We start from the raw sequence: 17457 nt of genomic DNA on the forward strand, positions 1-17457 counted from the left end.
TAGATTGCAACACTTGAATATAAAGAGCTCGTTCCTTAGAACCAGAATGTCCCATTTTTACTCCTAATGTATGACTATGCGCCCACAACTGTTTATACTCACAACTTGTTCAGCAGGCCTTACCAGAACTGGGCGTTCTTCTCACAGTATTTCTCGGGTCCCTGTTCCGGGCGCCACCTCTTGCGGTCCTGCCGCAGGGGTTATTCAGGGATGCACCGAGAAGTAGTGAGAAGAATGATGAAAGAAAGACACAGAGAAGCGGGATTAGGAGGGACGGTTCCCTGATAGGGAAGCGCCGACAGCTCTGGTTTATTCAGTGCTTTTATACATGCCAGGGGTCAAAAGTCCACACAATAATTGTTTTTGTCTTCCTTTGATGCGGCCTCTGCAGTCTGTCCTGTGCTAACTATTAACTATGAAAAGCCATTCACAGTGCTTCACTGATCTGGTAAGAACAGGAAGGTACCCATAACAGGATCTTCGGTGGGGTCTTTGCCATGCCACCTACTTCGGTGGGGTCTTTGCCGTGCCACCTACTTTCCTGTCTGCAGGCTTTGCCAATGCATGGGAATGTGAATTTGGCTCCCCATATATCCACACAATGCAACATTATTAGACTCTAAAAAGAAGTGAAGTACTGATACATGCCACAACATGGATGAACCTTGAAAACATGCTAAGTGAAAGAAGCCAGGTGCAAAAGACCACATATTGTCTGATTGCATTGAATTGCAATGTCTAAAATGGACGAATCTATATAGAGTGAATATAGATTAGTGTTTGCCAGGGCCTGGAGGCTGTGGGAGATGAGGCGTGACTACTAAGGGTTTGGGGTTTCTTTTTTGGGTGATGAAAATGTTCTGAAATTAGTGGTGATTGTGCACGATTTTGAGAATGTACTAAAAACCAATGAACTTTAAAAAATAAAAATAAACAAAAAAAATTTCAACAGATGAATTCAGAGAAGGCCAGCTTGGTGGATGAATTCCTTGGAATCTCTTGCCTCTCACAGCTTTTGTTTCTCTATGTGGCTCATTGCTTGAGAGGGATCTCATGATTTTCTTACTTGGTTTTACTGCAAGAGATGATGTCTCTATTTGGCAAAAAGTAAGAGCAGTGAAAATATATCCCTAATTTGTAAAGGCACAAATGATGCCTTGTAGCTGCAGGTTGTTATGTTTTATTTAAAATAGAAATTCACTAGGGTGCCAGAAGTTTTTCTTACCTAGTGAACATGTTCTCAAATGTCCTCTCAGCCTTGAGGTTAGGACATGACCATGTCTAAGAAATACCTTTAGTCACTAAATACAGGACACTATTGATCAGAGGTTTACTGTCAGGGACTGGCCAGCTCAGTGCATGGTGGGGCACCTTTTAAGTTTCCAGACACATTTTTGTACCTACTGAGATACAGCAGGAGCACTCTCAAAGGCCACAGATCCACTCTCTCTCTTTATAACACACTTTCTTCTTCCTCCATGCTGCAGTAGCCACGTAGCCACACACACGTGCATACACACACAATAGAATGAGCTAGCATTGTCTAGAGGTTCTGGGAGAAGAGAGGCTTGCACTGAAATGTCCATGTTCAAAGTCTAAGGATTTAGCACAAGATCTTCAGTATTACCCGGAGACTGAAGATAGTATCATCTTTGGACTGCAAGGCATTGCTCAGTGTTGCTGGGACATGCATGAAGAGGGTCAACACCAGCCAGTCCTTGCTCTTTGGGAAGCTAACATGATGCTGTTCTGGGGCCTCTGTGCACGTGTACTGGAACACTGGTGTGCTCTGGGTGCAAATGCAGCAGTAGTGGGGTCTGTTAGCATTCATGCCTTGCTGCCCACCAGCCAGAGATGCCCCAGGTCTCTGCTGTTCCCAGGGAAGTTGCCATCCTAGGAGCCAACAGAGGCCACTAGGGATCAAAGGGACAGCAACTCGCAGTAGATTTTCTGACCAGGAGCACAGCCTTCCTGAGAACCCTGACATTTTAAGATTCTTGGGCATCAGAACCAAGTGGGATGCTTTGTCACTCTCTTCATATGAAAGCTCTGGTGGGTACGTTAGGTCTTATTATGGCACAGGAGTCTGTTTTATGGCAAATAAGTGACATTCAATTTCAACAGCCCCACTGGATATACACCCCTACCCCCACCCATCTCCTTGAGAGCATTATCACCATTTCTTAGTCTTTCCCCCAACTAAAGCCTAGAAGAATGAGCGCAGGGGTTCAGAACGCTACCTCGGGCTCGCTTTTTTCTGGCCTCCTCCCCAGACCCCATGCCTGAGGTCTGCCAACCACCTTTCCCTACAGTTTCAGACTTGTTTACAACCATATGCACGGCCGGGGTTGCCAGGAAGTGGGAGCTGCAGATTGTCTTCTGCAATGTTTCATGGCTGTGATCATCAAAAGTGAACGTGGAAACTCTGAGCCTTATTTCTTTAAGCGCTGAAAAAAAATCTGACACATACTTTGGTCTCCTTTTGGGTTGAGTCTATGTGTTGCCACTTCAGGAAATGTAAGGGGACAATGCAGGCTGTCTTTTAAGAAAATCCTGGTTTCAAAGTGTTTAACCCTTTTTGTATTCAATAGCAATGAAACGCCACTTAAGGCAAAATGTGAACACCTTGATTTTGTTCTACTGTGGTGACCTGCTCTGGCACCCCTCTGTAACTGTGCCAGTTGGTGAATGGCATGGCTGATCATAAGGTGTCAGCTTCATTAGCTGCTTGATAGAGAGTGCACTAGATAAACATTTGTCTCCATACATTGCTTTGCCCCCGTTCTTCCTCCCAAGAACGGTGACTGGAACTGGTGGCTTGTAGACCCCAGATCCCTGCAGGGCTTCAGAGCTATTGGCCGGATTATGGCACAGGTGCATGGGCTGTGGCAGGGTGTGGAAGGGGGCCCTGGTCCCATTCTCTGGAATCACAGGTGGACTCACTTATCAGAGTTCTGTGGGAAGATGTTCTAAGACTCAGGAACAAACATTATGTATGATGTCCCTGAACCTGCTCTGAACCACAGTTGATCTCTGGGGATGATAGGATTCTAGACTGTTACCTTGAAAGAACCCTAACAGGTATTTCTTAAAAGTGGATTTGGGAGCCATCTGCAGCATCACAAATGAGTTTATGTTAAAATGCAGATTCCTGGGCCCCACTACTGAATCAAACTCTGGAGCTAGAGCCTTGAAACCTGCATTTCAAACAGGAGTCCCTGGTGGTCCCTATGTATCTTATGAGGGGGAATGGAACTCCATCCTCCTGCCTCAGGCCCATTCTCATCATACCCCCAATGTGATTTTCTGCCTGATACTTCTCAAGGGGATTCCTGGAGGGAGAAGAATTCCTTGGAAACCCATGTATCTCAGATGTGTGTCCTGTCTCCAGTTCTGTGAACTTTGTGGGTAATTAAGCACCGACCATAGTCTGCCCTTAGAGAAAGAGAGTGAGCTTGAAAAATTGGAGTCATCGTCAAATCCAGTTATAGCAAATACCAAGATGGCAAATTCTCTACATAACCCAAGATTCCAAGTCTGAAACAGATGGCCTCGTGATTTCAAAAGACGTTTGAAAGGGCAGGCCCTTTGAGGAGGACATAAGTAACATCAGCCTTCATCCTTTTCAGCGGGGAGGAGCCTGGGCCTGCTGAGCCCCCTGACAATGTGGAAGAGCCCCAAGGGAGAGCACAGGCTGGAGCCACAGTGATAATGCTAGCTAGGTGGGCGCCTTTTGGCAAGGTTGCTGACTTCTCTGGACTGTAACTTTCTCATCTGCAGAAACGAGGGATGAATGACGAAGTGTTTAGGGGTAAAATGTACTGATCTCTACAATGTATTTAAACATGCATAAAGATGAGATTAGTAGGATGGATAGAGGGGTGGATAGACCGATAGGGATGTAAGAAAGCTGGGATAGAAAAATGTTAATGGTAGACCCAAGATGGGTATGTAGCTGTTCAACTTTTCTCTGTGTTTGAAATTTACATAAAATGTTAGGAGAAAACCAAAATTGGGTAAAATTTTGGAGCCAAATTGCACATTAGAGATCAATTAGAGAGTGTGTGTGTTTGAGGAGGGAGGAAGTGATACATGCTCTTTCTGTTGTATTTTATTCCCATAGTGAGTCCACACATGCACAGATTAGACCTTGTTCCTTCATCATATCTCTTGAGGCCAAAGCTACCCTCATGTCAAATGGCAGTGCTGGGCATTTCAGGGGCTCGGTTAGCCAAAGGGGAGGTTCAGGGAGGCTTGAACCCAGGCCCTGACCTCAGTGGTACCCTGGGAGGGTCACTGCCCCTGCCAGCCCAAGGGTCATTTTCCTCCATTGGTGCCCATTATTGGGCTCAGGCAACAGGAGTCACTTAAACATGATCTCCCAAGGAACATGTACAATTCCAGAAAACAATAGAATCCAAAGAAGAAAAAGACTCTGTTCTTCACTTGAATTTGGCCAGGTGAAGAGACAACCAACTTTCCCTGTGTCTGTTTTTCAGGGCAGTGAAGTATATTTTTGGAGCTGGTCAGGACACAAACCAATCTTACAGGCACGAATAAAATGCAGCATTCCCCAAATGCAGCCAAAACCCTTTATTGGAGCCACCCTCCTAACGCCAATGGTCATTGGTCACTTTCCTGAGTGCACGTGGACAGGTTGGCCCCGGGTGGGAACCACGTGCTGGTTTATGTTGTTACAGTACAAGTGAACGCAAAGACTTGCAGTAGCTGCCTCTTAGCAAATGATCTTCCCTCACGCCCAGGCATAGGGGCATCGTGGTGGGGCTGGGGGAGAGCGAAGGGCCACTGTGCTTCCGTGGCTGGGCTGTCTTTTCTTTCTGGCTTCCCTACACTGTGTGCTCCATCATGGGGTATGGAGCAGTCCCTGAAGAGAAAGAGCTCGCCAGCAGCCCCTGTGAAGAAGTCCCCCGGGGACCAGCCTGGCCCAACGCCCCCTGCCCTGCCACCCCCGTTGCCCCACCTGGCTTTAGACCTCCTTCCGCAGCACCACCTTGATGCTGCTGCAGACCTGGCCCAGGGCCGCGAAGAGTGGGTTGCAGAAGGTGCGGATGCAGAGTGAGTAGATGTGGCTGATGCACTGGATCTCGATCAGATAGCTCTTAATGCACGGCACCACCGCCCAGATGTGGCAGAAGGAGATGCAGGCAAACAGGAAGCCCCAGAGCAGGGCCAGTGGGACGCCCAGCAGCGTGGACAACAGGCGGTAGCACCAGTACTTGGAGACGGTGAAGGTGGTGTAGCTCACCTTCCACACGCCGTCAAAGCTGTAGGTGCCCACGGGCTCTGCAATCACGTCTTCGAAATCCACCTGCAGGGGCGGCAAGAGGAAGCCTCAACTCACAGAGGCCACCCGATTCTCAAGCTTTTGGGTGCGTGCGTGCATGTGTCAGAATCCCCTAGAGGTCAGGTTAACCTTGGCAGCTGGACCCTACCTGCATTAGGCTATTCTTGCATTGCTCTAAAGACATACCTGAGGCTGGGTAATTGATAAAGAAAGGAGGTTTAATTGGCCCGTGGGTCTGTGATCTGTGCAGGAAGCATGGTGCTGGCATCTGCTTGGCTTCTGGTGAGGCCTCAGGGAGCTTTCAATCATGGCAAGAGAAGGGAGAGCAGGCGTCTTCCATGGTGAGAGTGGGAGCAAGAGAGAGAGCTGGGCAGGGGGTGGAGTGCCACACTTTACAACAACCAGATCTTATGAGAACTCTCTCACTATTGCGAGGACAGCACTAAGCCACGAGGGATCTGCCTCTGTGATCCAATCACCTCCCACCCGGCCCCACCTCCAATATTGGAGTTTATGTTTCAACATGAGGTTTAGAGGGGACACCGATCCAGACCATATCATCACCCCAGGGATTCTGACTCCCCCAGATCTGCAGTGGGGCCTAAGGCTCTGTATTTCTAACAAGCTCCCGGTTGAGCCCAAGCTGCTGTTGTTCCTAAGCACCGCTGACCAACGCTACGTGCTCGTTCAACCCCCTCAAGGTGAACAACTTGCTTAAAGCCAACAGTGACTTAGCGGCAGTGCTACAGCCACAGCTCTCGAATTCTATTGTTTTATCATCTGAAGGGTGTTGGATGGTCGTATGCATCCTACAGCGACTGACTGAGCACCTGTAGAGTGGATGGTGAACAGGCAGAGGTTCCTCACATCACTTACCTAACCTCTCTCGAGCCCTGCTATGCATGAAGCACCTTCCTAGCTGCCTACACATGGGTGATGTCACTTAGCATCACTAATCCTCAGCTGTTTTGTCTGTAAGATGGAGTCAATGACCGTCTTCCAGTGGTATCATGAGGATGAAAGGACGGGAGGCTGTAAAATCCACTGGTCCATGGTGAAACCCCATCTCTACTAAAAATACAAAAAAAAAAAAAAAAAAAAAATTAGCCAGGTATGGCGGCAGGTTCCTGTAGTCCCAGCTACTCAGGAGGCTGAGGAAGGAGAATGGCATAAACTCGGGAGGCGGAGCTTGCAGTGAGCGGAGATTGTGCCACTGCACTGCAGCCTGGGTGACAGAGCGAGACTCCATCTCAAAAAAAAAAAAAAAAAAAATCCACTGGTCAATTAAACAGCAGTGAACCAAATTAGCTGCTTCATGACTGGTCTCCCCATGATTGTTACCAGTACAGCCTGCCAAGTGGGAGGTTGCAGAGCTGTTTGCTAATGCCTGAAACTGTTCTGAGACATTTTTTTTCTAGCAGTGCTCCTGGGCCATTCAAATAAAAAGGGGGTGAATGGAGGTACAGACTCATCAGATCAACAGGAGGGGCCTGTGTGGCGGCCTGCAGGGCCGAGGCTCCAACTTCAATCTTCCTGGTTAGTTAGTCCCTTTCCCACTTTGGTTATGGGGAGGGGATCCTCTCCTCTATTGCATCGCCAATATTAAAATTATTTTCATTATAAAAAAACATGGCCATATCACAGAGAATTAACAGAATAGAAAAAAGAAAAGAGTCTTGGGTTTGTATTTCTCTAATACTAAAGATATGATTGTTTTGGTGTATTTCTTTCCAGCACAATATTTTCTGTGGAAAGAAGTGACTAGAATCATATTGCTCAGACAGTGTTGGGCCCTCTTTTCTCATGTGACTTTAGCTTCTGAGCTCCTGCACCCCACCTCAGGTCCCTGATCCCCCTGTGCTCTGAGGCTGGGGATCCCTGAGGATGAGGCCTCACTCAGGGTAGTGTGTTAGCAGGCAGCACAGTTTACAGGGTGAGACTCTGGGCTTCAGGAGATATGGAAAAGCTGACAGCTGACCTCCCAGGACCTTCGTTGTATAATCTCAGCCCCCAGCTTTCTCTGCTGTAGGTTTCATCAGAGATGACTTAATCTCTTATGCAACCCTGTGGATGGGAGGAGAGGAAGAAAATGGGCCTCATCTTCTCAGAAAGGATGTCACTTCTTCTTGGAGGGCTTCCAGGAGGTGGTGGCTGGTTGGGAATTTGGGGGACTTTGGGATTGGAACAGGGATGGAAAAGTCATATTCACTCCCCATGTTTATGGAGGTTCTAGTCAAACCCCCAGGGCCTGGATCCTGCCGACTGAGATCATTTTTCTTCCATGTATTCATCCATACATCCACGCCCCACTGAGATGGTTTGGATGTTTGTCACCTCCAAATCTCATGTTGAAATGTGATCCCCAGTGTTGAAGGTGGGGCCTGGTGGGAGGTGTTTGGGTCATGGGGGCGGACCCTTCACCATGGCTTGGTGCCCTCCCTGTGGTCATGAGTGAGTTCTTGCTCTGTTAGTTCACATGAGACCTGGTTGTTTAAAAGAGCCCCACATCTCTCTTGCTCCCTCTCTCGCCATGTGATATGCCAGCTCCCCCTTTGCCTTCTGCTATGATTGGAAGCTTCCTTAGGCCTCACCAGATGCAGATGCCTGCACCATGCTTCTTATACAGCCTGCAGAACCATGAACCAAAATAAATCTCTTTTCTTTATAAATTACCCAGTCTCAGGTATTCTTTTATAGCAATGAAAAACAGACTGACAGTCACCATCTATCCATCCACTCATTTATCTATCCATCTATCCACCTATCTGCCTGCTCATCTATCATCCATCTATCCGTCCATCCATTCATCCATCCATCCATCCACCCACCCACACACCCAAATAAATACTGATTGATTACCACTTTGCCCAGGCACACTACCTCTTGAGCAGTGCTTAGCACAATACCTGGCTATTGTGATGGTAATATCGCTCAATGATGGTAATTATTCCTTCAGGTGCTCTGAAGATTCCTCGAAAATACATCTCAGAAATTCCTTTGATATCCCGGATTATTCTCCAGCCTACCTAGTTATAAATGAATCTGCGTGTGTCTCAGTCTGTGCTGATAAGACGGATGGAGTCCTCCTTTCCTTACAGTAGTAATTACAGTACTTACAGTAATAATCCTACCGCCAATGGCTTCTGTATGTGTCTTTTAATTATCTTTCTTCTTCTTCTTTTTATTTTTTTATTTTTATTTTTTGGTGTTTGCAGAAGCCATTGGTGCTAACATTTGAATTATTTCCAGGGATTGCCTTTGGGTGCTGTGTGTGGGGCAAGTGCTCTATTTTCTGTGAATCTCAGAAAACATGCTCTCAGAGGGCTAGGCTGGGCTTGGAGGAGGCAGCTGTTCCCCTAGCTCAGATTTGAGCATTGAGAGAGCTTTGGCCACAGCATGCTAGTTTGGGGAGATATTTATAAGGCCCGGCTCAGGCAGCTCTAGGCAGCTGTACCAGTGTAGCACAAGCACACAGTGACTTCATTTCTTAATTCCTTTCCAGAAGAGAGGAGATGGCTTTTTCTTGGAGGGTGGTGGGCTGAAAGCCTGCATCTGCGGGCTGAGGCTCAGGACAGTGTGTGCAATTGGAGAGAGGGGCTGGAGGGTGAGGAAGGGGGAACGATGGTGCACATTCTGTCGGTGTCCCCTTCTCTGGCATATTTATTTTTGGAACAGCAAGAGACCCAGTTGATTAATTGAAACCAGCCAGTGCAGTCCCTGAAGTCTCTGAGAGGGCGGGGAAGGTGCAGGATAGCAGGGCTGGGGATTGCTTGAGGATGCGGGCGGGGGGAGGATAGCAGTCACCCACGGTCAAAAATACCTCCCCCAGAGTCCTGCATGACTCAGTCCATAGGCATCCAGGGCCTTGGACAATTCAAATGGATATCTGTGGGTGGGGAAATAGCTCTTAGCAGGGGCGTAGGTATACGGTCCCAGTATCCACTGGCCATTGAGTTACTGTAGGATTTGGGGCATGGTACTTTCCCTCTCTGAGATCCTAGGCTTTTTGTTTGTTTTCTTTTTTCAACTCTACACAGAGATGATTGGGCCAAGATCTGTAATGACATGGAGTTAGCTTCATAGTCAGCAAACCCAAGTGAGAGGCTTAGCTTTTGCCGGATCCCAGCTTCCTCCCCTATTACCTTGCTACTTAAAAGGCAGTTCATGATCAGTGTGTCCTGTCTCCCAACAAGGTAATTATAGAAGTTGAGAGTGCTTAGAAATATTCATAGAAATTTGATGCAGTAATTTTGTGTTTATTGAATCTAACAATAAAAATTGTTGCTTATAACTGCATGGTTGTTTTCATTTCATTTTTCCAGTGATTAATTTTTGCTGTATTTTGCAAAAGTATAGCTGTACAATGGATTAGAATAATAATACTAAAACTGGTCCTTCACTCAGTTTTAGAGGCACTGGCCTATAAAATAGGAAGTAAAATGAGGTGATAGATGCAAAAACTGTAAAAATGACAAAGCTCTGCATCTTTTCTTATAAATGGTAGCAACAAAATAATAGAATTCTGTACAATCTGGGATAACCATGCTAACACCCACAATGTATTTGGCCCTTTATACATGTCAGTTTGGAGCCATGTATCTTACATGTGTTATTTCACATGGCACGTAAGGGACTGGCAGAGTGATGCTCAGGTCAGCCTGACAGCAGGGTGATTGAAGGGGCCAGATACCCCAGCAGGGCCTGAGGCCAGAACACAGCATAGGTTGGCTCTGATGGGAGGAGGAGGTGGCCAGGCATCATCTGGAGCTTGGAGTCGAGAACATCTCTGACTCATCCTTCAAGAAGGTGCTCTTGGAGTTGACAGCATCCTAGGTAGGACCACATACCTACCCCCATCCTAGTGCCCTCCAGCCTCTCTTTTCAGCTCCACGTCTACCTTAAGGGATGTAGGGCACCTGGGCTGGGGCATAACAGGACTTGGTTTTATGTAAAGGAGCTGGGAAGAGACTGAGATAACAGAGGGCTGCAAGGAGAGAGAGAGGGAGAGAAGAACCTGTCAGAAGAAGCTCCTCAGCAATCCACTGAGCCCTGATCTTTGCCTCACTGCCTGTCCCTTCCCATCCACTCTTCTGCTCTCTCAGTCTCTGCCTTCAAGAAATTTGGTGCATATTGGAATAGGGAGCAATAGAAGTACCCTGGGTGGAGCTCTAGGCTTGGCTGTGCATGAGCTTTCAGTGGATAGTTTGGTGGTCTCCAAAGATGACCCTCCATTAGTCATGCTTCTCAGTGTTTGTCCTCAGATAGTCTCATCCCATCTTGAGTCTGGGCTTGCCCTGTGACTCACTTTAACCACAAGAATGTGGCAGAAAGGATGTTGTGCCAGTTCTAGGACTAAGCCTTCAGAAAGCCTAGTAGCTTCTGCTTTTGGGAGCATTGAGCCCCCATGTTAGAAGTCCACTTTTACACTCTGCTCTGGAGACTGGCAGAATTAGAAATGCACTGCTGAATGCTGCTCGAGAGACTAATGGAGAGGCATGTGAATAAGGAGGCCCGAAACTACACGGAGATAGAGGGCCAGCCACCCCAGCACCACAGCTGAGCTGTGCCTCCCAGCCATCTCTGCCAGTACTCCAGGGCTATGAATGAACCATCTTGGATGTTCTAGCTCAGTGGAGCCCCCAGGTGATTGCAGCCTCAGCCACCATCTGACTGTAGCTGCATGAGAGGCCCCCAGTGAGACCAGCAGGGCTGCCAAGCTGAGCCCTGCCTACCCACAGAACTGTGAGAAATCAAAAAATGGTTGTTTCCTTAAGCCATTAAGTTTTGGAATGACTTGTTACTGAGCAATTGATGACTGATACAGCTGTCTTTAGGGAAAACAAGGGATAACTCTGGGCTCCAGGTGTCTTCTATAGGATGAATGGGACTTGGTTGCTGACAAGCTGACAAGTTTGAGCATGAAACTCTTTTTTTTTTTTTTTTGAGAAGGAGTTTTGCTCTTGTTATCCATGCTGGAATGCAGTGGTGCGATCTCGGCTCATGGCAACCTCTGCCTCCTGGGTTCGAGCAATTCTCCTGCCTCAGCCTCCTGAGTAGCTGGGATTACAGGCACCCACCACTACACCTGGCTTTTTTTTTTTTTTTTTGGAATTTTAGTAGAGACAGGTTTTCATCATGTTGGCCAGGTCAGGTTTTGAGCTCCTGAGCTCAGGTGATTCACCTGCCTTGGCCTCCCAAAGTGCTGGGATTACAGGCTTCAGCCACCGTGCCTGGCCTGAGCATGAAACTTTTATGCTTAAAGTGTAAACACTCACCAGCTCAGCTGAATAAGAACTTCTGGGGGCAAGGCCAAGGAATCTGCAGTTTAGTAAGTGCCCCCACCACTGGACCCTGGGAAAGTGGACTGCATTTTGAAAAACTCTAGATCAGTTGATACCCAGGAGTCCTCATAACACTAAGTTGTAATACCTCAGTGTGAATTAGTCTGATGCAGCCCTTCTTAGAGGTCATTGACAGAGGGCAAGACATTTCCAAAAGGAAGGAATTGCCAATATGGAATGGCAAGTGGATTGGATGACCCTCCATTATTTAGTTTCAACCTGCCCTTCCTGCCTTCTCTCCCAGAAATTCCCTTTCAGATCCTCTGTCCTAATCCTCTTCGATAGTTCATTATTCTCCTGCAGACAGAGCAGCGGAGAAGTGTTATCTGTTGTACCCACTATGACTAGCTGATGGTGCATGGCTTCCATGGAGCAGTGCTGTGATCCATTAGTCATGGAGCAGTGCTGTGATCCCTTAGTCATGTCTGCCATGAACACTGGAAGAGGCAGTGGTAATGACAGCCTCTTACATTTGCCAACTCTGCCCAACATTCTTCCCAGTGTTGGGAAAGCCTTTGCTTATTCCATTTCTTCTTGGAAGGCTTTGTTCCTCCATTTTACATTTTTAATTTTTCTCATTTTTATAATGCACCATGGATACCACCTCTCCATAAAGCTGGCTTCCGATTTTTCCAGATGAAAGTAATTCTTCCTCTCCTAACCTCCCATGACACCAAACCTGGCACTCATTTATGGTGTTCAGCTCCTTCTCCTGTATGTTCTCATTGTTCTCGTCTCATCTTCTCCCCAGGACTGGATTCCCTTCCAGGAGAGGTACCAGGTCAGTTCCATCTTTGTGCAACAGGGTGTCCCTGATGAGCACAAACCTGGAACAAGTGTTTGTAGGGCTGGTGGGCATCCGGTTCCTCTGGGTGTTGTGTAGCCTGAGCCGAGGGGCAAATGGGTGTTTGTTTTTCTGAAGAAGGCAGGAGTTCTGTGGCAGATGTGGGTGGAGGGGGTTGGGGAGTAGTATCATGGAGGGGCTGGGATCCTATCTGTCTCCTTCCTCTGCTTGAAGGGCAACTTGGGAGAAGCTCAAGAGGGAGGAGTTGACTGCAGAAGCTGGGGGACCTGCATAACTCTCAGGTTCAAGCATCACTGCTTTAGGGCCTTGGGGGCCTATGTGTGAGTCAAGAAAGGGAGATAGAGAGAAGAGAGAGAGAGGAGAGAAAGAGAGAGAGAGAAGACAGAGGAGAGAGAGAGAGAGAAGACAGAGGAGAGAGAGAGAGAGAAGACAGAGGAGAGAGAGAGAGAGAGAAGAGAGAGGAGAGAGAGAGAGCATGCTGTCAGTGAGGTGGCCCCAAGCCCTCTCGGAAATAACTTGGAGGCACCTTGGGGTGGCTCTGAGGTGCTGAGGTATACCTGTAGTGGGGCTAGGACCTTTCCAACCTGGGTCTGAAGGTTGAGGCATCCTTGAGTGTACCTGCTGGTAAGCTGAGAGCCCTGGGGACCTTTGGCAGACATTCCCACCCCTGCAGCCTGGAGGGTTTGCATGCAGTGAGCCTGCCCTGCTCATCACTATGTCCTCTGGGACAGCACAGTGCCTGTGCTGAACACGCATTCAGTTGCGACTTGTGGAATCAGTGTTGGTGAGGAGGGCAAGTGGCAACAGGAATGGGGGTGTGCTCCCCCCAGTTCCTCTGCTCCAATGTCCATGACCTTCTACACTGCCCTGGGCCCAGTCCTGAGCCTTGGAGACTACAGTTGGAGTCTGTTGGAGTATACAGGGCTCTTCTTCTGTTCTTGGCTGCCCGGGTTTAAGGGCAGGGCCTAAAAGGGGTGCCTCCCCTCTACTGGGGGTCAAATCCATGGATGTAGTATGTCTATCTCCTACTCTTCATCCTTGGCTTTTTTTAAATGTGAAACGGCAGTGGCTGGTGGCACCAGCGACTTGGGCCCAGAGAGGGCAAAGGATTTCCTCAGAGTCACACAGCAAGTTACTGTCAGGTCTTGGGCCAGAATTTGAATCTGTAGCCAGGTCCTATTCCAGCATTCTTTCCCTGTCACTCATCCTAGCCCGTGAGAAACGTGCTACCACCTGTGAGGCCACCCTGCCACCTGCCACCTGGGGCACTGCCAGGGCCTCCTGCACCTTCCTCTCAGCCTCTGTCCAGTTTCTCCATCCCTCTCGGTCTCCCTCATTCCCTTTTCCTTCCCATCTCTCTTTTCCTCTATCGATGGCAAAACCCAGGCAATTGAGAGGCTGAACAGTCTGGCTTCATCCCTCCTAGCCACAGTCCCCTCTCTCCTTCTTTCTTTTCGTTATTTTTTAACAGACTGTAACGGAGACCTGAAATCTACCTAAACCTGTATGTGATATATATCTGAGTCTGCTTTATGATCCTTGTTCTGCAGTAAACTTTTTTCATTTCTCACTCACTAACAATAAAAGAAAGAAAAAGTCAAATAAATCCCTAAAGCAGAGAATGTCCAAAATGTAACAAATAACCACCTCCTCTGGACAAAATTATTTGCGGCACCTTTTCTTAGCCTTTGCTATTTTTTCTAGGGCTCAGGGCCTCCAGGAGAGGACAGCTCTCAGCCCCAGGAGGGCTGCGTAAAGCCGCTGCACCTGTGCCGCCGCCCCCGCTGCTCCCTCTGTGTCATAATCCAGGCCTGCGGCTTGGAGCTGGCTCCCTCCTGGCTCAGAGGGATCCAAGGGCTCCCTCTGTACTTACCACCCATAGTGGGTGTCTAGAAACCATGTTCTCCTGTGGGATCCTCTTTACCATCCCATCCCCCTGCAGCCCACCAGGGTGTGTACCAGATGGTTACCTGGGCATGACCCAGGCTCCTGGCTTAGCTCTCTTGCCCTCTAGACTGCAAGCTCTTTGAGACCCTTCTTTGACTCACACTGTCACATCCTTGCTGGGTGCCAGGTACCGTGATAGACACTTTCAAACCCTTCATCTCATTCAATCCTCATGTTATATTTCTAATGCACAGTGCTGGCTGCTTTCAGATTCATTTACCTGGTGGAGGTAAATTGGGAAATGATATTATTCCCACTTTACCGGGGAAACTGAGTCTCGGAAAACCTAGCTGGCTTGTCCAGTATTATCATTTTTAGGTGAAACGGACTGGATTTGAAATCAAGTCTATTAAAGTCAAGTCCAAGACTATTCCTGCTAGATGACACTGATGGAAACCATAACTAATAATATTTTACATGTACAATTTTATTTACATGTATATGGTGCTTTACCATTTGTGAAATTTGTTTCCTAATTTTCCTCATTGCAGCTTTCACACCGTGCTATACTATATACTCTATCTCCATCACTAATGATGTATAGAAATATAATAGTATAATAAGAGCTGTTGTGGAGGAATGCCCTGAGTGAAGCAGGGGGACAGAAGTGGGAGCAACTAATTGCCTGGAGGAGTCAGGGAAGGCTTCCCGGAGGAGGTTGCATTTGAGTTGGGCCTTGAAGGCTGAGTGAGGCATTCACCACCTGGAGAAGAGGGGACATGCACTTATGGCAATGGCACAGGAATGTACTCTGGTGGGTGGGCTGGCAGGTGGGAGCAAACCAGGCAGAAGAAGCAGGTTGGGGCCAGATTGTGTTGGGTTTGGACAGCCACGTGGAGAGGCTAGGCTTCTCCAGCATGGGAGGTGCCCCATTGAAAGACTGCAATACAGGCCTGTGCTTTAGAACAAGTCCTCAGCCACACAGTCTGACCCAGTGGCCAGGAGCTTTGAGCGCTTGAAATGTGGCTAGTGAAACTGAAGAATTCTAGATTTTGTTTAACTTTAATTAAAATGTAAACCCTGATTTCATTATTGAAAAATTTTTACAGAATATTTGAAACAGTACAGGCATGTGAATCAATTTTCACACGTACATTTTATGAAATCTAAATGCAGAACAAACATTTTGTATGAAGATGTGGAGTCTGAACTGAAATATACTGTGGGTATAGGAAGCACCCTGGATTTCAAACTTGAAGACTGTAGAATAGTTCATTGATAATTATTTTATATTGCTTATATGTTAAAATAATACTATTTTAGATATATAGGGTTAAGTAAGAAATATCATGAACGTTAATTTCACCTGTTTGCTTTTGCATTTTAAAATGTCACTGCTAGAAAATTTAAAATTCCCTGTGGTAGCAGTATCCCTATTGGACAGCACCGGCCTGAGATTCCAGTGCTTTCAGTAGGATTTCAGAGGCCCCAGACACTGGCCCTCTTAACAGCCCCTCCAGTGACTCTGATGCTGGTGGCTGGGGACCCTTCTTGCAGGAATTCTGCTTTAGAAAGGTCCCTCTGAGCCAGTTGCGGAGGCTTGCACCTGTAATCCCAGCACTTTGGGAGGCAGGAGGATCACTTGAGCCCAAGAGTTTGATACCAGCTTGGTCAACATAATGAAACCCCGTCTCTACTAAAAATATAAAAATTAACTGGGCATGGTGGCACTCGCCTGTGGTCCCAGCTAATCAGGAGGCTGAGGAGGGAGAATCGCTTGAGCCTGGGAGGTTGAGGCTTCAGTGAGCCATGAGTGCACGACTGTCTCAAAAAGAAAAAAGAAAGATCCCTCTGAGTGCTGGGTGGAAGTTGGATTGAAGATGTGGGCCTGGAGGCAGCAGGGCTGCTAGTGTCACCAGGAGGCAAGGAAAGAGGCCTAACTTCAGACGTTGAGAGACTCCCTGAGGGCTGGACAACCCCGAACATTCTCCTCCAGGGTCCCGGGTGCCCTCTGCCCTGTCCTGGCCACTAGACCTGGGGTGAGGGGGGAGCTGGGGGAGGGCTGGGCATGGCCTCCAGCCTTGGGGACAGATATTGGGTAGTGTTCTGGGGGAGTGAGTATACCTCGAGGGGCTGCCGGCCCTGCTGGACGCTGCCCTCTGGGGATTAACCCTGCACCCACTGGAGAGACCGCAGAAATGCCCCCTGGCAAGGAAAGGAGCCCAACTTGGCCGCCTGTTCGTTTCCTCCCAGGACGAGGGCCAGGAGTGAGTGGCAGGAGCGTCACAGTAGTAAGGAGGGATTTTCTTTGTGACTCGCTTCTCCCGCCCTGATTAGCACTTGGGTCATGGAGATGAGGCTAATTTTTTGCTCTTGATTTTACTAAAGGTCCTTCGGTGATTTACAAGCCTTTTTTGGGGGGGTGGGTTTGGGTTTGGGGGTGATACAGAGACAACAGAGCAACAAGTCTCTTTTCAGGGAAGCTGTGTCTGCAGCAGTTACCCTCCCCTGCCAAGCGCCCACCTCTCGCAAACCTGACACCCTCCGCCCGCCGAGGCAGGCCCGCAGAGCCTACCTTGACAATGTCCTCGTTAATGTTCTTGGGGTCTCGGTTCACCAGGTCAATCTCCTTGCAGTGGATATCCTTGACGATCTGGGCCTCGAGGTCTGTGTGCTCTTCTGCCATCATCGCGGAGCTGGGGGGATCCACAGGAGGAGATCTGAGCCCTGTGGCCGGCTGGGGCTGAAAATACTTGGGGCAGAGAGACCAATTCAGTGTCCCCAGACTTACGTCCCTGCCAGCTAAATAGGCCCCACCCAGCATGCCGGCTGACAGCTGTCCCACATAACTTCAGCCTGCGTCTCGCTAAAGCCTCCTGTGGCAGGCCTCCAAGCTAAAATTAAGACTGGAGCTCTTCTGGAAGGCTGATCACTCCTTAAAGGGGGCTGCCTCAGGGCACTGGACCTCGGGAAGGGTGCAGAGGGCCTGGCATTTCCTATGTGTCGTGTGGCTGGGCCCCCTGGAATTTGCTCCACTGCTGTCAGCATTTGGGTTCCTTTGGGGTACACTGCCCACGGAAGGAAGTGGGGTTAGTCCCTCCTCTACTTCTGGCTGGCTG

General features: G+C 48.3%; 1 protein-coding gene and 1 long non-coding RNA gene across 2 annotated transcripts in view; one reads left to right on the plus strand and one right to left on the minus strand.

Annotated features, from left to right (window-relative positions):
* Nucleotides 1-4105: 4105 nt before the first annotated feature.
* CAV3 (caveolin 3) lies at nt 4106-17096 on the minus strand. The gene is made up of 3 exons (XM_012502229.2): nt 16914-17096; nt 4982-5329; nt 4106-4885 (listed from the first exon to the last, which is right to left on the minus strand). Exons 1-2 carry the CDS (start codon nt 17025-17027, stop codon nt 4988-4990), a joined length of 456 nt encoding a protein of 151 aa, XP_012357683.1. The 5' UTR covers nt 17028-17096; the 3' UTR covers nt 4106-4885; nt 4982-4987.
* Nucleotides 5817-17457, plus strand: part of LOC115832121 — a 42771-nt gene continuing 31130 nt past the window's right edge. Inside the window, exons 1-3 of the long non-coding RNA XR_004027561.1 lie at nt 5817-6006; nt 8262-8405; nt 16285-16286. This is a non-coding gene — a long non-coding RNA (uncharacterized LOC115832121). The remainder of the gene's footprint in view (nt 6007-8261; nt 8406-16284; nt 16287-17457) is intronic.

The sequence above is a fragment of the Nomascus leucogenys genome, chromosome 21 (assembly GCF_006542625.1).
Source record: "Nomascus leucogenys isolate Asia chromosome 21, Asia_NLE_v1, whole genome shotgun sequence".
Classification (NCBI taxonomy): Eukaryota; Metazoa; Chordata; class Mammalia; order Primates; family Hylobatidae; genus Nomascus; species Nomascus leucogenys.